Source organism: Nasonia vitripennis (genome assembly GCF_009193385.2).
Source record: "Nasonia vitripennis strain AsymCx chromosome 3 unlocalized genomic scaffold, Nvit_psr_1.1 chr3_random0008, whole genome shotgun sequence".
Lineage (NCBI taxonomy): Eukaryota > Metazoa > Arthropoda > Insecta > Hymenoptera > Pteromalidae > Nasonia > Nasonia vitripennis.
Window position 1 is genome coordinate 306,387 of NW_022279628.1, and position 20,356 is coordinate 326,742.

The 20,356-nt window shown below is 37.2% G+C and overlaps 1 protein-coding gene across 12 annotated transcripts in view; it reads left to right on the top strand.

The window, feature by feature from the left end:
• The window catches only part of Rbm39 (RNA binding motif protein 39), a 243,187-nt gene continuing 222,831 nt past the window's right edge, over positions 1–20,356 (top strand). For 3 of the 12 annotated variants that reach the window (XM_031926986.1, XM_031926992.1, XM_031926993.1), the window contains exon 1: positions 1,646–1,726. In XM_031926986.1, the coding sequence (XP_031782846.1) occupies positions 1,661–1,726 (66 nt within the window). In that variant the 5' untranslated portion in view covers positions 1,646–1,660. 12 annotated transcript variants of the gene reach the window in all.

The following is a 20,356-nucleotide window of genomic DNA, read 5'->3' on the forward strand; positions in this document are numbered from 1 at the left end:
GCTGGGGTGGCTTGTTAGTTTAATTTAGCTTTGTTTAAGCTTAAGCTTAACGTGTTTGTGTTGGTTTAACCATAATCCGTCTAAAAAATTAAAGTTTTTAATTATGAGGGTTGATTTCATAAAGACGAGCATGGCCACTGGCATTAAGGGCTTAGAGTTTAGTCTGTAATAGAGTTTATCGGTGATTGTTTATAAATATATCATTGTTTATGAATCATATTCACCGCGTAAGCCCGAATCCTTGACAGTTACTATATTATTTCTCCTCTATGCTCTGCCGCGCCGCGATGTGATTGTGTACTCTCTACTTCCCCCTTCGCCGCTGCTGCTGGTTGGGAAGCTAGTTGCGTACGGCCGCCCCTACTTCTCCTCCGCTGCTTCTAGATGCGTATAGTTCGGAGCGAAAACCGCAGGGCGGCGCTAGCTTACGACTGCATATCGCACGGCACGCTTTCGCCCATGCTCATCGGCAATCTCTCCTCTCATCTCTGGTTTCGACAAAACGGAAGATCTTCTTACCTCTTACTCCATGGGTTGTACAGAGGTAACCAAAGTTTTTTAAAGTAAAAAAAACTAGATATTTCAATCTAGATACAATAATAAAAACAAAACAGCAACCACTCGAGTTATTGAAATACAAAAAATAAAATTAAATAAATATATAAATATATATTCTTAGGTTGTGTGCATTTCATTAGTGTCGTTAATTCTAGTTCGGATGTGTATAAATGGTTTTCAATTAGACACCATTCCTTAATATTCAAGGTTTCAATTCGTATTTATAATTTGATAATGTTGATTTCAATATAAATTTAATTTTTATTTGTTTTGGAGACTTATTATTCTGTTATCAAAAAATAGAACATATTTAAATTTTGCTCTTATTAAGTGATAAGTAAAGTGATAAAAAATTGAGATTGTGTCATAATTATTGAAGTATTATTTAATTTTTAGAACATATAGTTTTAGCTTTGAGGAGAATGGAATCAATTAAAATTTAGTTTATATACATCTAATTTTTTATCAAATTGAAATTTTTAAAAAATTTTTCTTTGCTTGTAAGCATATTTTTTAAATTTCTAAGTTGTTTTGTTTAAAAAAAATAATTTTTAAAAGAAGCTCCCTCAATACTAGTTAGTTTAAATGAGAGTTTTTATGTTTTTATTGATTTAAAATGTGGAGCCTATTACAAAGGTGTGCAAATTATGAAACACTGAATAAGAGTCATCCAAATAAAACTGTTTAAGTCGTTATAATTATCAATAAAAATTATCATCAGAATGCCAATTTCACTCTGACAATTTTATGGCACATTTTAAATATGAGTAAAATATTTTTAAAATTTATAAATGTGACTGTCTATAAGGTTATCTGTATAAAATAACCTAAACAAAAATAATAATATATAAGTGATTATCAGTAAATTATGAAAAACAGTATCGCCTATACCTACAGTTAAATGAAAAACATTCTTATGGTCTAACAGTCTTTCTGTGTTACTTTAGAGAATGTTTTGTAAGAATCCTTAATTAATTTGTTGTTGCAAACTGTATGTTTAAACAGTTATCATGATATATGGCCTATAAATGCCAAATATGATTTACTCAAAAGCAACTATTGCCGTGTCCTGTGATTTGAGAAAATGTGATGATATAAGTATATGGGTGATTCTGCTGTAACTTGTCTATTTTACGTTCAAGCCTGTGGATGGTACACGCAGACTTGTGTATGCGGGAGAAAATTTTTCACCGAATTTTCATCTATATTTTATAACCAAATAAAAGTGTCTTTTTAATATGTGATTACATGACCCTTGTTTGAAATTGCTCAAGAAATAGACCCCAAATGTCAATTTTGTAACACATTAAAAGGTCAAATTAAGGTTAAAAATGGTAACGTACACAAAAATGAGCCTTATTTGAAGAAGGCTGGTACACAAAATATAAACTTATAACAATATTTTGTATGACGGCCGTGGCATAAACCTTGATTTAAGTCCTGCTTGTGCAAAAATGTATTCGCTACATCTTGGTTTATGCACGTTGTTTTATAAAATATTGTACAATACTAGGGGGCTAAAAGGATTTCACGCCTGTGGGGACTTATCACCCTTGCTTTGCTTAGGCAATATTGTACCCACGAGGGTGAAACTACTTTACCGCACTAGGATTGTAATATACTATTACACAGTTTCGTTATTGAAAAGCTACCGTTAGAAAGAAATACACATTTGTATTACATATTTTATTATTTTAGACTGTAGTTGTATACAAAAGTATGTGATAAATTTTAGTAATTTTTAAGTAATTTTAAAATAAAATAATTGAGAAATCTTAATAAAATCAAGTTTTTATTCATCCAGTTTTCATTAATCAAAGTACCATGCAAATAATAACAGCAACAATAGGTTATATGTATATGCTATCTGTGATATTAATGTAAATCATAAAAAAAATTAAAATAAAATATTAGATTTTACAGATGTATGACCTATTTTGGGTATCTACTATTTACATTGCACTTCAATTAATGTGCACCTGAAGTATAAAAAGTTCAATTTATTAAGACTTATTGATCATTTTAATTTAAAATTACCTAAAATCGATATGTTATAAACAAACAGTGTTTTTAGCAACGATATCCCCTTAAGTGGATGATGGGCGACCGCTCTGTAAAATTAGAGAAAAAACAATAATAGTTTAAAGGCAGAGACGGTTTCCGTCGGACTTGAATGGCCAAGGCATCACCAAGGTTATTTCTACGTATTTTTGCCTCTCAAAAATCTCGTATTAGTCTTAAATATTATATGTATTATATATATGTATGTGTGTGTGTTTTTTTTCTCAATGTGGCGTAGGCAGAGCAAGCTCTGCACAAGTGGTCCTACGACACCGGATCTCCACAGGTACTATCGTTGAACAATACTTCCATATGTCCCGTTAACTAGCCTAGTTAGCTTCTCCATTGAAGTCTGACATTTCCATACATCCCCCATCCACCAAGGTGATTAGGAGTTCAGGATAAAACTCGTCTTCTTGGTTCTGCATTGTCTAGCCGTCTGCTTCTTGCAGCATCGTCTGGTCGTCTACTTCGAGCAGCATCGACCGGTCATCCTCTGGATAGACTCAACCCCGACACCTACGTTCCTCTGCATCGGGTGAGGGAGCCTGAGCTTAACTCAGTTATCTATGTTTCACAGCATTGGTCTGAGGAGCACTTAGAGGCACTCAACCCTAGCTCCTATGTTCCTTTGCATCGGGCAGGAGAGTGAGAGCTCAACTCTGTGACCTACGTTCCTCTACATCAGTCCGAGGAGCGTTTCGTATCTACTACTTAATGGCCTTCATCTAGCAACAGTTTTACTTAGCTGTTTCGCCTTGTCCTACCCTTCTATTCTCTTCGTCATTTCTAACCTTCTTGACAATGGTCCTTACGTAGTTGTTTACTGCGCACCAACCATCCTTCGACGTCAGCATAGCTGTCATCATTGACTCAGGTTTCACCCTAGTCTGAAGGTAACAATCGAGTTCTTCTCGTTCCATTTCGTATCGCGAACAGTCACAGAAGACATGCTTCGCATCTTCATTTGCTTCCAAAGACACTTGTAGTAATTCATTTCCCAGTGTCGTCTTTTGGTCCAGTCAACAACACGTGGTATGAGGCGGTGCGTTTATTGCCCACTTTCACTGTAGTCCCATCGTCTTTTTCACTCAGCTAGGGTTTGTTCCTTCGCGGATTTCCAAACTTCCTTTTGAGTATTGTCACCACGCCGGCATTCTTTATATGTATTCTTTCCTTCTGTTGCTAGAAGGTCAATAGGCGGCATACCTGAGATAACGCACACTGCATCTTCTGATACTGTTCGGTAGGCAGAAGCGACCCGCAATGCACTCCTCCTATACTGTTGACAGCTTCGTGCGTAAGACTTTATCAACATAGCGTCCGCCCATATTGGGGCAACGTATAACATAATTGATGTAGTTACACTGGCTAGAAGTAACCTTCGATCCTGCGGTCCACCTACATTTGGCATTAGTCGCGATAGTGCAGTACCGACTTTTGCTGCCTTATTGCTTACCCTCTTGAGATGCTGCACACTGCATCTTCTGATACTGTTCGGTAGGCAGAAGCGACCCGCAATGCACTCCTCCTATACTGTTGACAGCTTCGTGCGTAAGACTTTATCAACATAGTGTCCGCCCATATTGGGGCAACGTATAACATAATTGATGTAGTTACACTGGCTAGAAGTAACCTTCGATCCTGCGGTCCACCTACATTTGGCATTAGTCGCGATAGTGCAGTACCGACTTTTGCTGCCTTATTGCTTACCCTCTTGAGATGCTGCTTAAACGTTAGTCTGGCGTCCATGTTAATTCCCAGGTACTTAATGGTTGGCTGAGAGTCTATTTCGTGTCCGTCCACTGTCAGTGTTATTGTCTCCATTTTCTTTCTACTAGATATAAGGATAGCCTCCATTTTATGGCTAGCAAGCTCAAGTCCAGTCAGCTTTAGCCAATCGTGGATTACACCTACTGCCTTGTTAGCGATTTCCGTCACATCTTCCTTTTGCTTTGCTACTATACACTACTGTAATGTCATCTGAAAATTCTTCAACCATTGCCCCTTCGGGTAGCTCTAGCCTAAGTACTCCAGCGTTCATGATGTTTCACAATAATGGATCAAGCACTGATATTGTGGAACCCCTCCGGTTACTTTATAGGTTTTCGTGTTGTTCTCGTTGTCATACAAAAGGGTTCTGTCTTTCAGGTAGTCAGACATAATCCTTCTTGTATATGCGGGTACCTCTTTTTCCGCAGTGCCACGTGTATCTTGCCCCAGCTGGCTGAGTTAAACGCATTTTTGACACTCAGTGTAACAATAGCACAGTACTTTTTTTTTCCTGGAGCCATATTGATATCCCGTTAGTTCATCTGGTTCTTCAATGACTTGGTCCATTCTAACGCCGATTATGCGCTCTAAAATCTTGCCCGGGGTGTCCAGCATGCAGAGTGGTCTGTATGTTGCAGCTTCTGTAGGTGGCTTATCTCCTTTTGGTAGTAGTACCAGGTGTTGCTTCTTTCAGTTCTTAGGAAACGTCCCTTCTTCGAGACATGAATTGTACAGGTCCACAAAGACATCGGGGCGTGCCTGTATAGCTTCTTTCTATGCAATATTGGGTATGCCATCCAGACCTAGAGCCTTGTTGTTCCCTTCTAGCCTTCTAGTTGAAGGGGAAACAGCGTAGTCACAATACGGTCCAGCAATTCCGGTCTTTTAGGAGGGGGAATATAACCCCCTTTATCTTTTTCATTACTACTTGGTATGGTGGCCCTTAGGGATTCAACTCAACCTCGTCCTGCAACTCTTCAAGGCACCGTCGTTTATTTTCTCGGATTTTTTTCTTGAGTATCCGTTTAGCATCCTTCATTTCTTTATTTCGGGCTTCTACTATTTCTTGACCTCTACTACCCTTGTATTATTTCTTTCTGGCCCGCTGTTCTTGTTGCGTCGCAGTCTCGGGAAATATTTCCTTATATATATATATATATATATATATATATATATATATAATATATATATATATATTATATATATATATATATATATATATATTTTTTTTTTATATATATTATATATATTTATATATATATATATATATATATATATATATATATATATATATATATATATATATATATATATATATATTATATTATATATTATATATATATATATATATATATATTATTTTTTTTTTATATATATATATATATATAATTTTAATACATTTTCTAAAATGACAGGTATTTCAATCATTTTCCAAAAGGAATCAGTCCATTTCATCTATTTATTTCTTTGAATCCATGAATCAGTATACGCGACCAAAAATGTTTTTAACAGGTATAAAGTAAAGGTACGTCCATCTAATTATTTAGGTTTTAAAGGCATTTGGTTTTAATCGTATGAACTTAACTAATAGAAACCAAAAGAAATAAGCTTCGTGTTCTAATTCAGTGGCTCAAAATTTATAAAAATAGCCTTCGTCAATAATTTTCCTCTAGACGTAAATTTCTTAACCGCGTAAAACAGACATTTTGGGTGGTTTTTTGAGGTTAAGGACGAGCGCTTGAGGTATCGGTAAAGAATACCGTCGGATTCTTGTTCAGCAGCTCTAAATACATGAAAATAGCCGTTGCTTAGAATTTTTCTGAGCCCCTGTGATTTCTGACAGCTTGATCATTTCGTAAAGTAGTAATTTTTTAAGGCTAGGGAACGCGTAGATCCGTCGGGGAACAAAATTTTAAAAAACGCCCCTCACTAATTGAAAGTACATAAAAAATGTTAAATTTTCCATATTTTAAAAAATTTTTAGATCAAAAGGAATTTTGGGCAGAGCTTTGTTACGTTTGACGTGGAACGTCCCATATACACATATATATATATATATATATATATATATATATATATATATATATATATACGCGCACACACATACACACACACACACACATAAGTAAATATTACCCGAATTATTAATCCTACGCGATATTTTTGCAACAAAACGCGAAAACAATATTTTTATTTTTAAAAAGCAGAATTGTGCTATACTGTGCCATACTGTGACAAGCTATTACCAACCCCGCCCCGATAACATGATGTCGGCCGAATGACGGCACTGAGACTGCACGGAATGGGCCACGCGTGACGTCCAGGTACCGCTGCTCCGCGGTGCCAGCATCGTGCCGGCACTTAAATTAAGGAAAAAGAAAAAAATTATACCCGAGCGGGGATCGAACCCTGAACCTTTCGGTTAGCAGGCTGGCACTTTTTTTTCTAAGTGATTCTTTATTAACAAAAGAGGTTATATTAGATACATTGGTAAAAGAATACATACAGAAAACCAATTACATAATGTGTTAGGCAGAATGATCTACACAGGCAGGTAGGACTCTCGCTGTGATAAGATATATACAATGTTTGTGTTTACTTAAGTATCGTTTTATAATTTACTTTTTTTTTTAAGTTTCTCGTATCTTGTTCTTATGCTAGAAAATATGCGGGTACAAAACTAGCTGAATTTTTGTCGATGAAGTTCCTTACTAACTAATTAACGCTATATACATTAATTACAAACAAATATGACTATTGTCACTGGTTTCACACTTTTATTTATTACATTTTTGTGAGTAGTAGTCGAAGTCTTGTAATTCTTTTTTGTCCAATTCGGTTATTGAGTAGTTGTAGACTAGATGTACATTGTGTATTCTGTCTGATGTGTATTGAATAGATTTGTTATGGATGTTTCTCGAGATGTGGTATATTATTGGGATTTGATGGTTATTTATTAGGTAGTTATTCTCATCGAGATATTTAAATGCTTCCGGAGGGATTAAGCCAACAGGTAAGCATCTTTCGTAGTCCATAGGTTTTTCCATGAATGGAGCTGAGATCAAATTATTAGTTTTGTTTTTCATCGAATTTTTTATATGATTTCTAGTCAGTTTAATAATGAAACAGTCTATTCTTACGATTCCTGCTCTTTTATATAAATTATAATTACTCACTCTTTTTTTGTTATTATTACAATCATAGCGATACCAGTTAAGACATATACGGAGGCATTTTCTTTCAAAAAGTCTTAGCTTTTCCATGTAACTTGCACTGATATTAAACCAGATGTTGCAACCGTATGTGAGAATGGGCCTGATTAACGTTTGATATGCTATTGTTTTTGTTTTTGCGTTAGGTGAGGGGAATAAAAAAGTCTATGTAGTTTTTTGAATGTATTTGCAGCTTTTTCTAATTGATTTTTAATATGTGAGTTGAATTTTAATCTTTCGTCGAATGTAATGCCTAAATATTTTACTTTATTAGAATGTGGTATTTGTGTTATTTGATCAGCTTCAGTATCTATTAATTGAAATACTTTCCAATGTCTTTTATTTTTCCTGGATTGGTTCCTTAATGTATTGCGGAATAGAATCGTTTCGCATTTTTTTGCGTTTATATTTAAGCCCCAGTTCTTGTAATAGATTTTTATTTTATCGTATAGTTTTTGCAATTTGTCTTGAATGATCGTAGTGTCTTTATTTGCTATGTAGATGATTAGTTCATCTGCAAATGCCAGTCCGTAGGTTCCATGTTCTTTGTTTATATCAAATAGTTTCAGTAATTTAGCCGTAAAGATGTTAAACAATATTGGGGAATTGACCGTGCCTTGTCCTCTGGTGATTTCGTATGTCTTCTTTGAAATATTATTATTTAGAGCGACTTACGAACTTTCTTTCTCTTATCGTGTTATTTATTAGTTTAACTAAGTGGCTAGGAGTATTGTATTTAAGCAGTTTGTATATCAATCCGTCTAACCAGACTGAATCGAAAGCTTTTCTTAAGTCAATAAGGGCTGCTCCAATCATCTCATTATTGTTAAGATGCCAATTAATGTCTGATGTCAGTTTATTTATAGCATGCAACGTTGAGTGATGATTCTTAAATCTAAATTGGTGCTCTGGAATGATATCGTTTTCTTTGCAAAATTTATCGATCGATTTTTTAATTATTCTTTCGAATATTTTACTTATAGACGGTAAGATGCTTATTGGCCTTAGGTTATCAAGTTCGTTTGGTTTTTCTTTTTTTTTTTTTCTTTAAAACGATAAGTTTAGCAGTTTTCCATTTATTAGGGTAATAGCCTAGGTTTAGGGCATCGTTGAATAATATAGTGTAGGGTTTGATCATTTTTGTATTTAGGTGTTTAATGATTATATTAGGGATTCCATCCCAGCTCGTGAATGTCTTATTATTCATGTATTTTAGTAAGTTCTTGACTTCACTTGCATTGGTGAATAATACTGAGTCTTGTTCATTAATTTTTGGATCAGTGGCTTTATTTTCGTCATTGAAGGTTGTAAGAGACGTAATATTATTAAGTTCATCTCTTTGTGAAAGGATGTGGTTTTCTACTATATTTTTAAGGGGGGAATCCATTTGGTCGTCATTGGTGTTGATAATTTCTAGATGTTTGCCATGAAGGCACAATGCCGTCATGTAGCTCCTCAAAATGTCATTATAATGCTGCCATGAGTGCCAACACGGCATGACTGCAAAATGCCGACATTCTGCCTTCGTTCGTGCCGGTGTCATACAGCCGGCACGCATGGCCGTCATTCAGACAAAATTTCGTGCCGTCGCAATGTGAGCACGCGTGCTGGCACGCTGTGCCGTCAAAATGTCAACATTATGACATCCCGAATGACGGGAAAATTTTTTTTTTCGAAAATTCCAACGAAAGATGTCTTGGGGACGTCACAATGGCGGCAAAAGCTACAAAATGTAATAAAATGTAGCAAACTGTAATAAAACGTAAAAAGGTCTGAAATCCAACAAAAACGTCCAAATTTTACGATTTGTTACATTTTCTTATATTTTATTACACTTTATTACATTATTTATTTTCACTAGGGTACTTAGATGAGTAAGCCATGCCATTGAGTGTGCTAATCCCAATTAGCCTAATTTTTTTAATAAACAATTTTTCAAATTTTTTTAAAAATATGTACATCTATAGTATCATAAACGTATCATAAATTGTCGTACAACAGCAAATAATCTATTTTTTATTTTCATTTTTATCAGGTATTTCTGCACTAACTAATTGGTTCAGGTGATTTGCAGCATACATTTTTTTACATCTTAAGCAAATGTCACATCGACAGTGACGAATTGACGTAGAAAAATATAAAATTTTAATTCATAACAAAATCACGTCAATGTTCTCGCCAGTGATAAATAACTATATGCATAGATAACTTTTTTGATAATATAAAAATTTCACGCGGCTTATTAGATAATAATATATCATATTTTTCTATTTGTTTACTAAAATTTTAGCGTCTTCATTTTTATGATAATCAGTGATTGAATAATCAATTTAACTTGGCGGCAAAAATTTAGAAAAATTAAAATTTGAATAAATGAAAGCATGATAGGCAAATTAAAAAATTGAAATTATGAAATTAAACAATTTCTAAAATGAAAATGCTGAATTGAAATATTAGGAAATATAAAATAACAAGAGTTTAGAGTATTTTTGTTTCAAATAAATAATTTAAAATTTATTTTTTTGACTGTCATCGTTTTTTAATATTATTAGTTTTAAAATTTTACTTTCTTTTTTTCTTTTTTCTTTTTTTTTTTAAATTTCACGACAGCATATACGCTTTTGCAACGCAGCATATCTTCTTCCCGAATAGCTGCAATGTTTAAGTTACCCGGAACTCTTAAAACAAGTGTGCAGATGTTCGAAACAGGAAGAAATTTGATCTGGTAGTGCATTACGTGGCTTTTGATGTTTTGGTGTAAATTCATAAACACTACCAGGAACTTTCAGATAGACGATGTCGAGGTGTTAAGCGTACGAAAAAATGAAGTCTGTAGGTAGTGCGCTGTGCTCGAAGATAATGAGTACATCACTCCGGACTTTAGTAGATAATGTCCAAGTTCTCGAGAACCTTGCTCGTTGAATTTGATATCATTTGGAAAAAAATGTACGTACATAGACACGCATTGAGGATGTGCGAGACCGAAGAAGTCTCGAGATTTCTCATCCCGTCTCGAGAAAAAAAGAATCCCGTCTCGACTTCGAGAACCCGTCTTTTTGAACACTTTTGAGCAGGTAAACAATCTCTATCTGTATCGAACAATGTTTGTAAACAGACCAGGGAGTTTGGCAGAGATCCTGACTTCTTTGAACGAACCAGATATCTCCGAACTGTGGCATGTATCGTTCCGTAAATTAGCCAGCGAACAAGTTTATCTGATTTAATCTAATTAATAACTTTTTTATTTTTATGTGAATAAAGTAAATAGTTTGTGGTTAATTTGTTATCATTATCGATTCGGGGAAAAAGCGCACAAATGCCGAGCAACTTGCAGCTTCAAAGAAAAGCAGGGAAACTAGAAGTACTGCCACCAGACAATGCTTGGCACTACGTCAAGCAACAGCAAAGAATTTTGCCTCCACGCAATTGATCGAAAGAATGGCAGATGATTTCTATTGAACACTGGCTCAGCTGTTTCCGTAATCCCCCATCAAAAGTTGAAGAAAAACTCGCCACGTTAACGACTACACCGCTAACTTCACGGTCATTAAAACTTACGGAGAAGAATTCCTAATGATTAATTTAGGTCTAAGACGCGAAATTAAATGGCCGTTTGTTGTAGCAGATGTAAAAGTTCCTCATCTGAAGATGCCAATTTCATCAGGGCCTTCATTGATGAGAACTCTCTTACTTTTGTGCCATATGGCGCAACTCACCACAGACAGAACTCTGACACCTGGCTTAACCTATGCCTAATTGATGAGCAGGATCGCTTGCTCTCACACTAGAAGACGGACACTCCTTTTATCAACGGACATGACCTTATCACGGCCACTCTCGACGTACAGATACCACGCCACGTACGTGCTACATACTCTTACAGAAACTAGAAAAGAATCTGTGCTGAGAAGCTAAGGGACTTCCTTTGCGCATGTGACTGGTCATCCCTCACCACGTCATCACTTGACGAATGCATTATCATCCCTAACGCTAACTTGACGAACGCCATAAATCATCTCGCCCCACTAAAGACTGTGGGTGACACAAGGACGTAAACGTCACCCGTGGTTCACCACTGCTCTTTGTGACCTTTTGACTGAACGGAACAGACTCTACAGGCGTTTTCGCAGAAGTCGATTACCTTGGGATCTATACTTTTATAGAATCGCACGGGACGACACTCACAGACAGTTTGAGGAGGCAAGGCTGAATTATTACTATTCACGCTTGTCTACCTTGACCGATGTTGCAGAGATCTGACGAGAGCTTGAAAATCTTGGCATTAATACCTCTAAATTACCTTCACCTGCTCGGTTCTTTTGAGAAGCTCTCAACAAACACTTTAGATGACAACAACCCTACTGACTGACTATCGTCCGATTTCACGTCTCTGCTTGCTCTTCAATGCCCTGGAGTGGATAGTGCACAGGCAAGTCTCAGAGTACCTTGAATCAAGGCTTTTGCTAGACAATCTTGAAATAGGATTCCGCACTGGCCATAGCACTCAGTCCGGCCTAATTAAGCTAACTGATGATGCCAAGGGTCGGGATAAACAAAAAGAAAGTAACTTACTTCTTTTTGATTCTAGCAAGGCGTTTGACACTGTATGTCACGTCAGGCTCCTGAGAAAGCTATCTACTTTCGGCTTCTCAAAGCAGGTCATCCGCTAGTTTGCCTCCTATCTCACTGGGAGACAGGACGCCGTCGTTGGTGACAATAGCGAACGTTCCTCTTCTCGGCGTCTTAACATCGGTTTCTCGCAGGGTTCCGTTTATGGGTCCCTTGCTGTTAGCATTGTACATTATTAACATCGGTTTCTGCCTAGATTTCGATGTCTCCTATCTTATCTATGCGGATAATTTGCAAATCTACAGCAAATGATACCTTAAGGAGCTCGATTCTTTATCTAACAAGATGAGTGCTAACGCCGAAAGGATAATGGGCTGGGCTGCACAAACCCGACTAAAACTAAACGTTAGTAAAACTAAAGCAATTTTCTTGTGCTCCCCCTACTACATAAACCCACTACCTTCAGTAACTAACATTTTCATCAATATTGGGGATGCCCAGGTCAATTTTAAATCTTCTGTGTGTAATCTGAGATTGGTGTTTGATTCCAAATTCACGAGAAAGGAGCATGTCACATAATTGTGTAAGCGTGCTCACTCACTACTTTTTCAGAAAGAGTACCAATCTCAAACTACGCAAGCACCTAGTGCAAGCGCTCATCTTTCTAATTATCGATTACTGCTCTCTTGTGTACTGTAACCTGACTCAGGAACTTGACTTAAAGCTACAAAGGCTCGTAAATACAGGAATTTGTTACATCTATGGTATAAGGAGAGACGAGCACATCTCCCCGTACAGGCGGGAGTTGCAATGGCTAACCACCGCCGGACACAGTGCGGTTACTGCCTGTTTTCTTTGTAAAATGTTTAACTCAGCCGTACCGTCTTACGTACTGGCTTACTTTGACTTCCGCGTGACACTCAGCCTGTGAGGGGAGAGGTGACGCCTCTGGATATTCCTGCCTTTGCAACGGAGACGCTGAGGAACTCGTTTCATATAAGCGCCTTATACTTCGACATCTATCGCTTGATTTAAAAAACTTAGCTAAGGAACACTTTTTCGCATTTGCAAACATGTAAACATCTTGTACACTCTCACGCATACACACAAACTTACTCATTCTCGCTCAATCCATTATTTCACCTTTCCACACTTTTACTCTACACTATCTCTAATCTCTACTTTACTCATGATTTGCTTTAACTAGGATATCGTACAACATAATGTACGCAAATAAAACATAAACCAATCTCTCTTCGTCTCGCTTTGTGACTCTTTATCTCTCACATACACACACACGCGCGCACACCCCGGGCAAGATTTTAGAGCGCATAATTGGCGTTAGAATGGGCCATTTAATTGAAGAACCAGGTGGACTGGTGGAATATCAATACGGCTTCAGGAAAACATGCTCTACTCTTGACGCCGTTAGCTTAGTAGTCGATACCGCTAGAACTGCAATAGAAGGGAAGAGATGGAAAGAAGGAGCCAAGAAGTACTGTGCTATTGTTACACTCGATACCTCAAGCGCTCGTCCTTAACCTCAAAAAACCACCCAAAATGTCTGTTTTACGCGGTTAAGAAATTTACGTCTAGAGGAAAATTATTGACGAAGGCTATTTTTATGAATTTTGAGCCACTGAATTAGAACACGAAGCTTATTTCTTTTGGTTTCTATTAGTTAAGTTCATACGATTAAAACCAAATGCCTTTAAAACCTAAATAATTAGATGGACGTACCTTTACTTTATACCTGTTAAAAACATTTTTGGTCGTGTATACTGATTCATGGATTCAAAGAAATAAATAGATGAAATGGACTGATTCCTTTTGGAAAATGATTGAAATACCTGTCATTTTAGAAAATGTATTAAAATTATATATATATATATATATATATATATATATATATATATATATATATATATATATATATATATATATAGGAAATATTTCCCGAGACTGCGACGCAACAATAACAGCGGGCCAGAAAGAAATAATACAAGGGTAGTAGAGGTCAAGAAATAGTAGAAGCCCGAAATAAAGAAATGAAGGATGCTAAACGGATACTCAAGAAAAAAATCCGAGAAAATAAACGACGGTGCCTTGAAGAGTTGCAGGACGAGGTTGAGTTGAATCCCTAAGGGCCACCATACCAAGTAGTAATGAAAAAGATAAAGGGGGTTATATTCCCCCTCCTAAAAGACCGGAATTGCTGGACCGTATTGTGACTACGCTGTTTCCCCTTCAACTAGAAGGCTAGAAGGGAACAACAAGGCTCTAGGTCTGGATGGCATACCCAATATTGCATAGAAAGAAGCTATACAGGCACGCCCCGATGTCTTTGTGGACCTGTACAATTCATGTCTCGAAGAAGGGACGTTTCCTAAGAACTGAAAGAAGCAACACCTGGTACTACTACCAAAAGGAGATAAGCCACCTACAGAAGCTGCAACATACAGACCACTCTGCATGCTGGACACCCCGGGCAAGATTTTAGAGCGCATAATCGGCGTTAGAATGGACCAAGTCATTGAAGAACCAGATGAACTAACGGGATATCAATATGGCTCCAGGAAAAAAAAAGTACTGTGCTATTGTTACACTGAGTGTCAAAAATGCGTTTAACTCAGCCAGCTGGGGCAAGATACACGTGGCACTGCGGAAAAAGAGGTACCCGCATATACAAGAAGGATTATGTCTGACTACTTGAAAGACAGAACCCTTTTGTATGACATGAAGAACGGTACAAAAACCTATAAAGTAACCGGAAGGGTCCCACAAGGGTCAGTGCTTGGCCCATTATTGTGGAACATCATGTACGATCGAGTACTTAGGCTAGAGCTACCTGAAAGTGCAACGGTTGTAGGATTTGCAGGTGACATTACAGTAGTGGTAGTAGCAAAGCAAAACGAAGATGTGACGGAAATCGCTAAGGAGGCAGTAGGTGTAATCTACGATTGGCTAAAGCAGACTGGACTTGAGCTTGCTAGCCATAAAACAGAGGCCATCCTTGTATCTAGTACGAAGCAAATGGAGACAATAACACTGACAGTGGACGGACACGAAATAGACTCTCAGCCGACCATTAAGTACTTGGGAATTACCATGGACGCCAGACTAACGTTTAAGTAGCATCTCAAGAAGGTAAGCAATAAGGCAGCAAAAGTCGGTGCTGCACTATCGCGACTAATGCCAAATGTAGGTGGACCGCAGGATCGAAGGTTACTTCTAGCCAGTGTAACTACATCAATTATGTTATACGTTGCCCCAATATGGGCGGACGCTATGTTGGTAAACTCTTACGCACGAAAGCTGTCAACAGTATAGGAGGAGTGCATTGCGGGTCGCTTCTGCCTACCGAACAGTATCAGAAGATGCAGTGTGCGTTATCTCAGGTATGCCGCCTATTGACATTCTAGCAACAGAAGGAAAGAATACATATAAAGAAAGCCGGCGTGGTGACAATACTCAAAAGGAAGTTTGGAAATCCGCGAAGGAACAAACCAATCTAGCTGAGTGGCAAAGACGATGGGACTCCAGTGGAAAGGGGCGATGAATGCACCGCCTCTTACGGATTGTTGACTAGACCAAAAGACGACACGGGGAAATGAATTAGTATCTTAGGCAGTTTTTGAGCGAACATGGGTGCTTTCGAGCCTACCTACACCGCTTTAAGGTAGAGGACAACCCAAATTGCCTAGTATCTTCGGAAGCAAATGAAGATTGTGGGCATTATTTTCGCGTTCGCAAGTGAATCCGCGAGTGAATTCGCGAGTAATATGTGTGTTTATATAGGTTAAGTGTTTTTAGAAAGTGGAACATAACGAAAGTGTGCAACTGTTGTTTAAGAGGACACAACACCTTTAAATCCTGAAAAAAATAACTCTGAGAAAAATTCATAAATTTTAAATCATTTGAAATTTTTTATAGATATATTTAGCATACGTACCTAAATGTAAATTAATTTTATCATGCTATAACCTTCATTATTCCTGCTGGCCCATTGTGGCACTTGGTGCAAGAATTTGTGAACTTTTCTACTGTCCGTAGGATTCCAAGTGAACGAATGGTTCTTTTGGGCTCAAACTCACCCTGGTAGCAAATGACCGATAAGTTCTGGCCCGATCCCTAGCGACTCGGAAGAAATGAAATCCAGAATCCGTCGAGAAATATGCGTAGTTTCTACGTTGAAACCCGAGTAACAGAAGTTCTCTTAAATTTTTGCGCATACGCGTACGGTTCAGGCCAGGTAAAGTTGAAGTTTGATGTCTGTTCTTTTGCATTAAGACTTGTTAAATTATTTAGAAACAGCCTGCTATCTCAGTTTTCACTTAACAGTCTTGGTTCGGCTTTTTACCCTGAACCCTATGGCTCTGGCGGCAAAAAATACAGGTGGGTCTATACATAAAAGTTGAATTCATATCAGCTAGAATGTATTCAACTCAATATATTGTTACAACAGGTCAACAGAAATTGAGTTGCAAAATTTCAGCTCTCTAAGTATGATAGTTTTCAAATGAGAGCCAAAATAAAATTGTGAAAAAAGTAATCGAAATCAATAAAAATTTGATTTTGCTCTCGCTTAAAAACTATCATACCTAAAGGGCTGAAATTTTGCAACTTAATTTGTATTAGCATGTTAAAACAGTATATTAAGTTGAATTTGTTTTAGCTAATATGAATTCGACTTTCATGTACAGAGCTACCTGTATTTTTTGACGCCGAACCAAGACTGTTGTGTAAAAACTGATATGGCAGTCTGTTTCTAAATAATTGAATAAGTCTTAACGCAAAAGAACAGACATCCACCTTTAATATCATGGATTTACCATGATTATGGGAGATTTGGTGGTTGAGAGGCTGGCTCGCATACTGGCTCGAAACTGGCTCGCATACTGATGAGATTAAAATATCTGTGCAAAACCTCATCATCGGTGACTTTGAGCATATTGATGACACTTTTTACACAGTAATTGTACTTGAATAATACAAAGTCAGTCAAAGCACAATGCTATACATAGTGCCATGTATGAGAGCATGCATGTGTAGGGTTAGATTTTCACTATTAATGTGCACCTTAAAAATCATGTTTCCCCTTCAAAAAACATTGTAAAAGAATTTATAGGGTATATATATTCATCAATTTATGAATATTTTCAAATAATGCCAATGCAGAGCAGAATCATTGGTGTGAAAAGTAAGGTTATATTAACAAATCATAGTGGATAAAAAATTCTACCAAGATTTCTTCTAGAAATCATGTCTGATTTATTGGGGTTTTCATCTAGATTCTACTCTCGAAACCTGCTAGATTTGAAAAATCTCGGTACCTTCAGGTACTTTCTCGGGAACGCTGCTACCAGGGCAAGGAGGATACTTTGTACACTTGTAGTTTTGGTATGAATGCAGTGATTTTTATTTGAATGTTTAGAAATGATTTGGCAATGAAAAAACTGCATTTTTCTTTTTTTTTTTTTGCTTATTCTGGCACCTTTTTGTGTATAAAACATAATCATTCAAATCAAAATCTCTGCATTTATACCAGAACTACAGGTGTACAAGGTATCCTCCTTAAGTTTAACCCCAAAAGAACCATGCGTTTAATTGAAATCCTACGGACAGTGAGCTGAAATCAGTAAAAACAACATTAAGAGAAAAAAACAACTTTAAAGTTTATGAAAATTGTTGAAAGTATAACTTATATTAGTGCTTACCAAATCCTTTGGGAACAAGTTTTCTAAGTTTCACACACATCGACCTTGACTACCAGCAATTATGAGGTATATTCACTTATACCTCTGGGTTCTGTATGGCTTTTCTTACCTGCAACCAAAAAAAGTAATTTTATGAATTTTTATAAAAATGTGATAAAAAGGTTATTTTATCCTTGATAATAATAACACTTTTCTTTTGGTCACTGTGTAGAATCTTCAAGTTAAAACTGCAGAAAATTACCAGTCTAACTTCCAAATAGCAAAATGTTTAGTCCGGGAGCTCCAATCTCTGTAGCGGCTTTTTCTTCCATCACTGTAGTTTTCACGGAGTCCTGGGCCACTTTTTTTATACACTTCACTGAATTGTTTACTAATTGCATCACATGCACACTGAGCCATGGGTATTAAGTAGTCCGTCAACCCACAAAATAGATGATGGCCAGCGTGTCCAAGTCCAAGAACATGAAATGTAACTACTGCTATTCTGCTGTTTACCTAAGCATGGTTCTTGACACTAACTTTTCTGCATAAGTTCAAAGCTGTCAGCTGACCACACTCAATACACATTACTTGAATCTTGAATCGTAATCCTAAGCTTTGGATACGTCAAGTTGAACTTTACCATGGCATTGGTTGAGAATCAAAATATCCTCAAGCGTAGGAAATAGAATGTTGATATCAATCAATCTATTCCTGATCTCAGAGGTATCTTCCGCTGCTGGAGTTTGTATCTGCTTTGATGAACTTGAAGTCTTGACTTGTTGACAGGTTCATCCTCACTCGTTACTCCTACAAATCTTTGCTTCTTCTTGCCTCTTCCTCGAGAGTACTTCTTGTCTGGATGGGTACACCCATACCTGCCCTTGGTATCTTGGTAATAACATATATTTTCTAAATCACCGAACTTTACACTTTTTAAAAATCTTCACTACTCTGCTTTGAGACAAACACTTCACTTTTTTTCTTTGTGGGATTATAAGCTATAAGCTATAACCAAAAACACTGCAAAAACTACTTAGATTAGTTTAAAAACACTTTTAAAAAATATCAGCTTTTTTATGTATTAAAACATCAGCTGTGTTTTGAAATATTTGCTGTTTGCTAGCTGAACAGCAGGAGCGGTTGCTCTGTCATTCTCCGACACATTGATTCTAACGTGCCCACAGGTGGCGCGCGGGTGCGCGATATTCAAATAAATATCTCTACGTTTCGATCGGAGCGTTATATAAGAAGCGAAACTAGAAATTTATCTCGAAAATAACGCAAAAATATCTTATCAATACGCTCTAATTTATTTACTAAAATATGTATGCGGAGCATAATACACGTATATACTACAGTAAAAAAATATCATTTTCAACATTTACAATACAAATCTTATTCAGATTAAATTTATAAAACTTAAAACTAAAATTATTAGTTGTATTAAACAAAAAATTAAAAATACGCAATTTTACAAAAAAACGATAAAAATTTTTTTTCAGTATTCTGCTTATAACTTTGCGGGAATTTTTTTTTTTTTGTTTGATAAATGGGTTTCGGGAGCGTGTTTTACGGAAAATTTCCTGTCAAAATAAGCAATAAAAAAATTGATTTTTTCGAAGTTTAAAGGTGTCGTGTCCCCTTAATTGAATTGGATAGTGTAGGTGTACTTTGTAACGAGGTTTTCTATTTCGTCAGACGCGATAACCGACGCGTCGCTGAGAGTGTGCACTTTTTCTCCACGGTGAGCCGGAGAGAGCAGCGAGGTGAATCTCTCGTACAACTCCCTCGGGTCAATACGAATTAGAAGACCGCGTTTACAAACGCCAGGTGACCAAAGCTCACCTCGCTTTCTTCGCGTTCAGACTTATTCTCTCGAGGTGCATCAGCTATAGAATTTCCCGTGAGCCTAGAATAGTAGTTTTAATTAGGGTAATAGAGAACAGGGAGATGTAAATAACAAAGGATAAACTGTATTGTAAGAAGAAATATGAATCTAAGGTACGTCGCCAAATGCGACGGAATATAATGAACCGTACAAATGCGAGGGAGGCGCTACAACCGGCGCGAACCGGACCGAAGCTCAGTGGCGACAAGAGTTGGTTAGCAATAATTTGCGTGAGCTTTTCCGCGACAAACACACGCGAGACTTCACGGCCTTGACTCGCACTTCTCACTTTGTTAATCCTAATAGCGGTCTTCTCGCTGCTATAGAGATGACCTCCTTTCTTGCGCGCTAGTAGCGAAAGTCTGCCGGTTTCCTTGGGCTTTATCCCCTAGGTCAATTATAATTCTCTCCATCCCCCTCTCCTTCTCGACATTTGCGCGATTAGCTAGTCCGTTCCTCGAACTAGAGGACAGGCCGGCGCCGACAACAACAAGCCGACTCGCTTGTTTCTTCCGCGCACTCAGTGCTTGGCCGCATCGACCGAGATTCCTCGTATCGACGCGGCTGCGACGTTTGCAACGTTGCAGATTTTCCAG